This window comes from Rhinichthys klamathensis, unplaced genomic scaffold (assembly GCF_029890125.1).
Source record: "Rhinichthys klamathensis goyatoka isolate OS25496 unplaced genomic scaffold, OSU_Roscu_1.1 h1tg000140l_1, whole genome shotgun sequence".
Classification (NCBI taxonomy): Eukaryota; Metazoa; Chordata; class Actinopteri; order Cypriniformes; family Leuciscidae; genus Rhinichthys; species Rhinichthys klamathensis.
This window is the reverse complement of record NW_026606675.1, coordinates 1467818-1479059: the sequence shown is the minus strand read 5'-3', so window position 1 is coordinate 1479059 and position 11242 is coordinate 1467818. Positions and strand designations below refer to the sequence as shown.

The following is an 11242-nucleotide window of genomic DNA, read 5'->3' as shown; positions in this document are numbered from 1 at the left end:
GAACGCTTTAAGCACCACTCACTGGACATTTCACTTTGAAATAATATATACGATACGATATACGATAATATCGTAATATCATTTTGCAGAAAAGTTACCGCTGGTACATTTTTCAAATGAGCCTGGGCTGAATAAAAGTGGATGTAGACCAAGGACTGTCACGCAAAACGGGCATAAATGCATCATAAACGTAGTTCATACAAATAATGGATGTAACCACAATATGGTTAAACCCTTATTTAGTGAAAATCTTGTCAGCCTTTCACTTTCATTAATTGCAAAAGAGCAGCTTGGAAATTCTGCTTGATATCTATTTTTTTAATCCTATGGATAAAAGAAAGTCATACAGGTTTTAAAACACATGAAAGTGAGTACACTATACAACATTTTTGAGTGAGCTATTCTAGCTTTAAAGTCATCATGAAATGAAAATTCGCCCTCTGCTTTTTAAATGTTATCAATCTTATTGTGAACAATCTGTGCATATTAACACCGTTTTGACCTCATGTTTAATCAAAATGTCATAACTGGACCTTCTGGTGAAAATGACAAACCTCTCTCTGGTGTGGTATGCAGCACTTCTCCAATCATTTCCCCCAGCAAGCTCAAGTGTATCTGCCTCAATTTTTAAGTGCAACGCCCACATCTCAAAACCCAATCAACAACCGATGCATAGAACCAAGTTTCCATTCTACATTTTCGATAAAATGTTACTCTTAGATGTACGTCACAATATGGAAGAAAAGATCTGCCACTATTTCCGTTTCGTCAATCGTCTACTTTAAAAAATATAGGCAAAGAATGAAGTGGGCCGGAGGCAGACCTTAAACAAATTGCATACGAATGGATGAAAGAACAGGCTTCCTTTCTTTCATTTGTTGCCTCTGACCTGCCTTTAGACATGGGGGAAGAGAAGAAATAAAAATAGCTTGAAAAAATCAATCCCTTATGGTGGAAAAGAGCTTCTTGGAATTCATTTGTGCCTTCTCCAGTGTCTGCCTGGTGTGGTGGCCATGTCGACATGAGCGGCTCATACAGATGAGGATGAACACAGAGAAGATGATGAGGAGGTCATCTCGTTGTCTGGAGACCATCCTTCTTCTCATGCTGAGATTCATATTGGTTAAAGATGACCGTGATGGTTAATGAATACTGACGCATTACTTTGTTTCGGATGCTTGGCCAAGGATACATCCTGCATTGTTAAGAAGGGAGAAAGAAGGGGCTAGAGAAATTCCTGAGAGCATATGGAAGAGTGATACAAGTTTACACGTAGTACACAATCCCAGCTGTATATCCCCATGATACAGGGGTCTAATTCTGCCAAATGATTTAAATCGAATGTCTGAGCGAAACCATTTCCTCTTCCCTCGCTTTCCAATATACACATTATACAAAATACATACATTGTATGCATAATCTAGCGAGAGGGGATGAGGGATTCAGCCTGACAGGTCTCTGCATACGTTTTCCACTGTTTTTCTTCTAAATGTCCCTGAATCAAGAGCGAGTGGATAAAGAATTTATTAACAAAATAATTTCCCAGCCCCAGAGATTCAAAAACAAGCAGTTGGTGGACCCCGTGAGCAATCAAATACCAAACTGAAGAGAAACACTGAAAAATCCATGAGAATGGAAAGAGAAAAAAGGTCACAGACCACAACGCTCACAGCTACCTCTAGTGGCTTGATGTAATAAAACAATACACTTACACAATGAACGCATTATTCGACACATCAATGTGAATAAAGTCACATGGAAACTGAAAAGGGGCTAAAGTTTATAAATCCAAGTCCATATGCTAGCCGATGGGAAGCAGTAGAAGAAGTAGTAAACTTCTTTCCATTTGTGATCGACGAGGTGTGGAATTCTGGAAAAAGAAGCCCGGATCATGACGTAAGGTGATTAACAGGTGTCAGGAATGGACCTTGAGCTGCGCTGGAGTAAGGATTGCCTTTCAGCGCACAACCTTCCCCTTCCCACCAGTCCGCATGACCGTGAACCCCTCGGCTACACCATTAAAACGCACTGGCTCCCAAAACAGCCCCGTCCTGCACACGCACCAGTGAACCTCCAGGCCCTGATTGCTTCCACGTTGCTTGAGTAAACATCTGAGACGAATTAGGCCCTTGTTATTGTTGTTTAACTCTAACCACATCGTGCTGCTGCGCTGCAGGAATAACAGTCCCACAATGCAAGGGCCAGTACACGACAAGTCGAGGACGGCGATGGGGGCCACCGTGACACTTCATTACAAATGTGTGGAGGGACCTGCCACAGGCCCAGCATACACAGGTCCCATTATCTACATACCTAAACCCCTACCAGACTTCCCTTAACACCATTGGACCTTTCTACAAAACATACGTCTCCCAAGACTACGGCTCTGTTCTTGTCGAACATGGGGCCCTTTCTTCAAATGTTGGTTTTAGATTAGCCATCTAAAGTTGTTTTCGACACAAGCGTTAAAGACATGAACACAGCACTGTGATATGGTTTGCATAAATGAGCGCTTTATTACAACTTCGAGTAAATATTAGTCTGTGTCAAAGACCTATTGAGTAGAAGGTTGTTCATATTGATGGTTTATTCAATCTGATCACGATACACAGCTAAATAAATTAAACCTTCTGTGCCTTATGTCCGAGTTAAACACAATAAGAAAAAAAAAACAAAGAATACACTAGAGACAAATACAAAAAGAGACATGAGAAAGTATTTTCCTGAAATAGACAACATGGACCAGGTGGAAAGAACATGCCATCCTTGTTGACACATCGAGAGAATCTTCTCGACGGCCGACTCTCGTAGCAATACTTACAGTGTTTTATTGTATCATAAGAAGGATTACTTGGTCTTCCCTTGACCAAAATAGAAGTTTTGGTTCCCAACCCAACACAAAAAAGTCTCTCGGGTCAAAGGTTAGTGTCTCTCAGCCTCATTCATCCCCAGCTGGCATGTTCTCCTCGATCCTTTTAATGAACTTCATGCGAATTTCTGTCACATTGTCACCTCTTAGCGTGTCCTGAGCAAACCGCACATCCACCGCCATTTGAACCTGCAGGAGTCGAAAAACGACCGCAGCGTGAATGGCAATTGAGGGTTATCAGAAGATACATCAATTCATTTAACGCAAAAATGCTCCTTACCATTTCAAGAGCTCCTCTCAGCACCCCACAGAGCAGGTTGGAGTAGACCAGATTATTGTGGTTGTCAGGAAGCTCTACAAAGTCCACCAGGGGGTTGCTTTCGAGGATAAGAGAGAACTCGTCTCCAGCAGGACTCCAGTTGGTCACGCTGGGAGTGATACCCAAGTACATCTTGAAGGCTACCTGTTAATGTGAAGACAAAAAGGCCCTTCAGTCTTCATGTTAACTCACTTGCCTACATCTATGATGTCAAGGCCACATTTAAGTGATTTTGCAGAGCTGCCACATTCTTTTTAGGTGCTGTATTCACACTCTGAAATGACTTGAGGGGCTTTTGCACGACTGCACAGAACGGGTTTAAGGAGAAATTTTTAACCCTTTGAATGTAATTAAATGGAAGAAATGATCAGGGTGGGCCATAAGAAAACCAGAATATTGCTCATTTTACATCACAGTAACAGTATATCTCACAATATGGTTTTGTAGGACATTAAATAAAAATGGTTTATATGTTACATATTACATTTTTTTAACAATCAATACTTCAAATCAATACTTCAAATGAATGTTACTATTTCAAAATGTTCTCTTTTCACTTGGAACCTAGACTAAAAACCAAAAAAGATTATTATATGGTTGAACGAGATATACTAGGGATGCATTTAGTAGGTTATTGGCCAATACTACTGTTTATTTATTTATTTATCAGTATCTTTCAATATTGGACATTTAATAATGCAAGCTCGTTTCCCCTATTTTTTTTTACATTTACACTTTTGTCTTCAAATCTCAAAATTAATACTTATTTCATACTGTATACATCATAATGTTGTTATGCCTAAAATCACTTGGAGCCAGAGCTGTTTTTGTGAACTATTAAAATTCTGTAATTGAAATATAGCTGAAGAAAAAATGTATTCATAAATAAATAAGGTTAACTTGAAATACTAAAATAACTCAAACTAAAATACATTTTAATTAAAGCTATATATACTGTAAATATTGATAAAACCCCAAAAGCTAATAAAATGACAAACCCACATAGCAAACTTTCTTTGAAACATATAAAAACTTTGAAAATATAAAAATAAAAGCTAATGCCAAATATGAATAACTATAATGGTACATAAATAATACTAAATGAACACTGCTTGGAGCATTTAAAACAATTCCTTTTCATTAAAATTTTGAATTAATTAATACACAGTAATATAGATAGACCTTTACAGACAGGCCATAAAATGATAACAATTACCGGCTTATTGTATTGAACAGAATTTTAATATCATGCATCTCTTGATTACATCCATCAGCAAAAAAGCTTCACATTATGCAACACTTGAGCAAAAAAATAGCTCTGAATCTAAATTCTGTTTGGACGAGCCCCATTTGAAGGTATAAAATAGCCGAAATACACAAACCTGTGAGCGCACATCATTTGAATTCTATATTAATGCTCCCAGTCGCGGCGTTCCTCGACAACTGTAAACAATTAGACTAAACGCTTCACATTTTAACCGTCATTAAAGTTGTATTAAAAAGTGTTTAAAGGGATCAGGGTCCCAGCAAACCGATGGGTTCTGGATTAACATTTGACAACGTGGCACACGCAGAGGAAAGTGAGGAGAGAAAGACAGAGAAAAAAGAAGAAAGGAGAACAGACAGACATAGACCAAGCAAGCATGGACAGGTGACGGACAGTGGGAAGAACGCTCTGTCAATCCTGTCAGTGTGAACCCAATACGCTGAGGGTGAGGTGCAGTGTTTCGTAAAAAAGCACAGTCTGTGGCTCTCACAGACCAAAGAAAACAAGCCGAGAGGAACATGAGTGTCTCGGTTCACTCTAACACTGCACAAACGGCTCGCCAGTTGGCTTTGCGGTAGCATAGCGCGGATGTTTCTCAAGCTGTGTGACTCTGAAAAATTAAAACCGGTAGAAAGATGTGATGAAAGCTAAGAAAGTATGTGGGCTACTGCAGGTTGAAGTTCAAATTCCAGTCACTTGCTTGCGCATTAACATGCTTGCTTGCTTTTTGATTCTCTCTCTCTCTCTCTCTCTCTCTCTCTCTCTCTCTCTCTCTCTCTCTCTACTCTCTCTCTCTCTCTCTCTCTCTCTCTCTCTCTCTCTCTCTCTCTCTCTCTCTCTCTCTCTCTCTCTCTCTCTCTCTCTCTCTCTCTCTCTCTCTCTCTCTCTCTCTCTCTCTCTCTCTCTCTCTCTCTCTCTCTCTCTCTCTCTCTCTCTCTCTCTCTCTCTCTCTCTCTCTCTCGCCTGGCCTAAGGGAGGGCTCAGCATGCGTTCTGATTGGTTCAAAGTACTCACGTTACCTTTGCAATGACATCGGCCGTTTCTCGGAAATCGTGACACCTCCCCACGCTGGACCGAGCCAAGAAGTCCTCAATCAGACGCACTCCGATATTGTATCCCCTTGAAAGGATGGAAGAGAAGGGAAACTGTGAAACTGTGTCAATGTCAGAGTAACTGCTTTCATTCGCCCTCATTTCACCCATCAACCCAATCATAGGAGCTATAGTCTCTTTTTACTTTGAAGGTTTTAGTAAAGCCCTTCAGCTTCAAGTACTCGAAAAGAAAGATACAAACTTGTTTGGCCAGAGAGAAAGTCAAATTTTGCTCTTGCTTATATCATATTGGATGCTTTAAAGAAGCAGGAGGGAAAAAGGTCGTATTACAGACGTGTTGCCAAACCCAATATCAGTGGGACTACTGGATTAGTTCAAGGCACGGTTTAAAGGCACACTGTGGAACTTTTCAACCTTTATAATATATTACCAAAACCCATTGAGATGGTACATCGACTTACAATAGGTTGAATGACACGTCTGCCGTAGCCTGAAGGTGTCTGTATCGCTTTTCCTAGCACTATGTAACTTCGGGTTTCGGGTAGGAACCCGAGCACAAAAAGAACTACAAAATTCAACCGCTTTACGGCATACGTCACTTCCCCCACCACCCACAACTTCCTCAGATTCTGACGTGAGTGCTCAACTCGCGTTTGATTGCCGTCTGTATGTTTTCGTCATGGCCGAACCAACAGCTACAAGGAAGAAGGCAAAGGTTTTGTCAGAGGACACTAAAAAAAAAGAAAAAGGCATAGTGACAAATGAAAAGCCAGGACGAGGATCACCATTGGTCCAGCGTTCGCTCGCTGGCGTGAGCTAAAGGAGGAGGAGGGGTGCCCGACCGATGCTGACGCTTGCCTGCACACAAATGCCGTTTCCAAGGTGACCCAGATAAATCATATAAGTAGTGTAGTATTTTCTGGTATTCCGGCCACAGCCGATGGTGTTATGAGTGTAATAAAATGCCCACAGCCCATTGTTCATTTCTACACACAAACACAGCCCGCCACAGTGCAGGGCTGGCACAAATAAAGTCGACTCATGTCAAATGTACATTAAATGTAGTGAACGTGCCCACAAACACTACACACAACATGTCCCACGGTTTCTGTAAAACGAAACCAACACACTAAGTTACAGTCAGCTCAGGCCGACGGTGTTTTTAGTGCAGTAAATGTGCCCGCCGTCCCGCGCCCACATTCACTCACAGACATGTTAGCACTAAGCCCCACGGGGCTCGCCCCGCTCGCTCTCTCTCAGCAGACTGCTATAAGGGAATCGAGCGCGGCAAGGCTGCCCGCCTCAAACACTGCAAGCACACACAAACACAATCTAAAGACACGGGAGGCTGACCCACTGTCTATGGGCTGACCGGTTGACTGTTTGTTGCAGAGCTTGTGGCCTCTATGGACGCTAGACGTGAAAGTTACAGGTCGAGCGCCACTAGTGGCCAAAAGTTCCGCGGTGTGCCTTTAAATGAAAAGACCACTCAGCCAAAGAATACACGCTGCCCACTGATTCTCTAAATCACAACGGTTGGACTCCACGCATCCTCATGGCTTTTCCCACAATCTTTAAAACAGTGCTTCTCAACTAGTTTTGATTCAGGGCTCAGATTGTACATTGGACATCAAGTAGTGACCCAACATAGTACCAAAATTGTTCATCAAACAAAAGAAACAAAAATGTACTTAATCAAACATAAAAATGTATTAATACAATTAACTACACAGGCCTAACAATATGAAAAACTGTTACAAATTTTTTTTTTTTACATAAAAAAATTGAGCCTAATATTGTATTAGGCTGCTGAATATGAGAAATGCATAGCCATTCGTGCATTTAAAAAAATATTAATAAGCATGCCTCAATACGTGCATGTAAATGAACTGATTGATATTTCAGTGCAATTAAGGCCCTATTTACACCTGGCAAGATGCGTTTTGGTCGATCAGATGATCACAAGTGGACAACAGGTGTAAACAGGGTCTCAAACGTTCTGAGCTTGTCCACTTTCGACCACTTCCAGAGGTAGTTGAAAACACATTCGACTGGATTGCTTTCCTAGTGTAAACGCTCATGTGGTTGAATGTGTTTGAACAGCCACAAAAGACCGCCTACTGACCTAATGCGTAAACATTATGTGAAGGGCGCTAGCCAGACGGGATTTAAACTTTGTCGGCTGGAGACCCCAAGTTTGGCTTGAAGATGAAAAATATACCAAGCATAATGTTCTCTCACTATTCCTGATTTCTAACACGCACTCATCCAGCGGGGTCTTGCGGCTTCAGAGCAGAAACAAAAGCTGCGACTCTCCGTATGTTTTTCTGTCATGTCTGGGCACGTTCATATGTAAATTTCGTGAGCTTATTTCGTTCAATAGATCGAAAGATATGAAGAAACCAGGACAGAAGTGGTTGAGAGTGGACAAATGAGATTAAACACCAGTTGTAAACGGGTATGTGTCTCCCTCGTCCACTTGTGATCCGATCGACCAAAATGCATCTTAATACCAGGTGTAAACAGGGCCTAAGAAAAGAGCCAATAACTGACATCGAAAAACATATTGAGGTTGGCACACTCTGGGTCACACTCAGACTGCTCTGGGTCATATTTTCTTTTACCTTGTGCAGTTTTGTTCAAGGTTTTGAGGATGCAAGCTTGTCATTCAACATGTTTAGGTTGGCATCTGCCTAATTTAACTAGCTTCCACAAAGTTATAGATGAATTAGCACCCTACCCATCACAGAAAATGTCCTGCATTTTTATATAAAAAAAAAACAAAAAAAACATCACTTGGTATGATTTTTAAGTTGTTTTCCTCATGGGGACCAAAAATGTCCCCACAAGGACAAGGATTTTGGATATTGCCATCTTTGTGGGGACATTTTGTCCCCATAATGTAGGGTTTACCAGGCCACACACACACACACACACACACACACACACACACACACACACACACACACACGACTCTCATCCAGTCTTTCATCTGCATCCTCTCTAATGGTGGAATAGAATTAGACGGGAGCAGAATCATACATTTGAAAAACCAGGGGTGTAACCTACAGCTGCACGATTCATTTAGCAGGGTGGGGAGAGAGACCGCTCTCGAAAAACCTGGAGTGGCACATTTTAAATTCTCAACACCACCCAACCCAACTTCATCAAACTGGATGGCACGGTAGGACAGGGCAATCACCACACCTAATACACTAACAGCCTACACCCAGCACAAACACTGACGATACAGCATCCACTCTAAGCCCATCAGAACTCTGCTCCATCCCTACTTGTTGACTAATGGAAAACTGACTGGACAAATGTAAATGAAATGGTGACTAGCATCTGAAAATCTAACCATTTTCCTTACACTTTCATTGAATTTTTTAACTAAAAAATTGTCTAAATGAAAATAGAAAATATTGATGTAATTTCTAAACAGTGCATATAATGTGAGTAGATTGGATGAATAGGCGGGAAAGGGTAAAGGCAGACTCACATTTTATCCAGTTGTTTGTTGACCTCCTCATCATTTTCATAGTCTTTACACAGCTGAGTGACCAGGGCTCCATACGTGAGAGTGAATAATTCTGAATTCTGTTCAAGAGAAAGATCAACACAAAATTACCCATCACCATATTTACTCCGAATTTAGTGTGTTACCTGAAGAAGAAAAAAAAGACACTGAATGTGAATACAAAATAATAATAATAAAACTGGATCAAAAATTATAATACAGGTCCAAGCTTTACATTAGATAATCATGGAGCCTTTTTTGCTAACAGCAACATTTCACAGTAATGTTCAATTTATTGTAGGGAAATAAAAACAGGGTCAGAAAATCATTATTTTTCTTATTTTGAACCATGCATTAGTTTGTATTCATCATGCAAAGAATGTGCATTTCCAACCAGCCTGTGATCCATTTTTATTTACTCGATATCTGGTGAGTGTTACTTTTGCACACCGATTAAAATGTTTACATTAGCTGCAATCAATCAAATTCCAATTTAAATAACTAAAATGATTTAAATAAAATAATTTAGAAAGAATAAAATAATTTAAAATAAATAAATAAAATGGTATCCATAGTATGTGGTCTATGGCTCCAATGTTGTTTTTAAATCCCAATTTCCTTAGTTAAAAACATTTTGTTAATTTTTTTTATTAAAAATTCTATAATAATTTGAGTCAAAGCAGAACATCATTTTTGTAATAGCCTCCTTTTGCTTTAATGACAGAAGGCTTAATCAAATCCACAAGTTTGTGTAAAAGCTGATGATTGTGTTCTGCCGCATAATTTGAGAAGATCCACAGACCATCTTGCACTAAATTAGGAGTACATTAGTACAAAGGAGTTCACATGGGCACAATTTTGCTTATTTTAGTTTAGTGTCCAATAAATAATGGAGTAATTGCATCAAAACATTTCTTTCCATTATTTTAAAATCTCAGGCTTTCAATATGGTTTTAGACTTCTGAACCCCACTATATAGGTTCAAAGACACAAAGACTCAGTCCTCCAGTATATCATCATCATCATCATCATCATCATGGGGAATAATCAGGTCTCAACGAATGAGAACACACAGTGGTCTTGAGCGCCCTCTCACGGCAAAAAATGGAGTTGTTAAAAACACAAGTACATTTCAAAACGTAACCCAAACAGAATAAAAAATCTAAAAACCCTTACATGACACAGCTGGATAAATCTATGTGTGTTTATCTGCTTTCACTACTGTATTGTTTGGTTCGTATTAAGAGTAGCCTACAGCTACAATGCCAATTGCCTTGTGCAATAACATTTGTGCAAAAACAAAATGAATGGCACATAATGCATTATGCAATGAAAGTAAATCATTAACGAATCTATCATTCAATAATTTCCCCAAACGGTTATTTGAAAAATTATCTGCACATCTCAAGATTTTTAATTCAAAAGCCAGCCATGACTAATGGAAAGACTAAACTCATTTCTAGAGGAATAAACTAACGCATGTCTAAGTAACAAGTAAAGTACACTACACTATATTTATTTTTTATACAAATAAACAAGCACTACTCCAATAAACATGTTATTTATCCGATGACGATAATAATAGCATGTTAGCTGGCTGCCCTGTGTTTGCCTGAGATCTACGGAAACACAAAACACACTCACCATTTTCTTGCTGTCGGTGGCTCTGTTCGACTGCCTAGACATGATGTCTTATATTACAGGTGTGTACACAGATCGCTTACAGGTAATATTTTATTAATCTGCTCAGTGCAAAGACAGTCCCGTGATGTTGTTCCTGTCACTGTGATGGATTTACTTCCTGAATCGCCGCTGACAAGCCGGAAAAGTTGCTTCGCTTTGGATTGTGGGTACTGTAGTCAAACTGTAGTTCTGAACAGTTAAAGGGTTACTTCACACAAAAATGAAAATTCTGTCATTAATTACTCACCCTAATGTCGTTCCAAACCCGCAAGATTGTCGTTCATCTTCGGAACCCAAATCAAGATCTTTTTGATGAAATCAGAGATTTCTGTAGGCCTATGCATAGACATAGGCCTAGGCAACTGAAACTTGGAGGCTTAAAACGTTCATAAACAATGCAACACAATAGCCTACTCATTCTCTGTCTGCACTACAATATCTCTCTTGTATGTTAGACTGTTTGGTTTCTAATCCTGGCACTCGACTTTGTAGGACAACCTCCACACTATGCTACTCCGGAGTTTTGCACTGT

General features: G+C 39.9%; 1 protein-coding gene across 1 annotated transcript; it reads right to left on the bottom strand.

Moving 5' to 3' along the window:
• Positions 1–2936: 2936 nt before the first annotated feature.
• On the bottom strand, positions 2937–10839 carry trappc3 (trafficking protein particle complex subunit 3). The gene is made up of 5 exons (XM_056257598.1): positions 10672–10839; positions 9010–9107; positions 5475–5574; positions 3150–3332; positions 2937–3058 (listed from the first exon to the last, which is right to left on the bottom strand). Exons 1-5 carry the CDS (start codon positions 10711–10713, stop codon positions 2939–2941), a joined length of 543 nt encoding a protein of 180 aa, XP_056113573.1. The 5' UTR covers positions 10714–10839; the 3' UTR covers positions 2937–2938.
• Between the last annotated feature and the right edge of the window lie 403 nt (positions 10840–11242).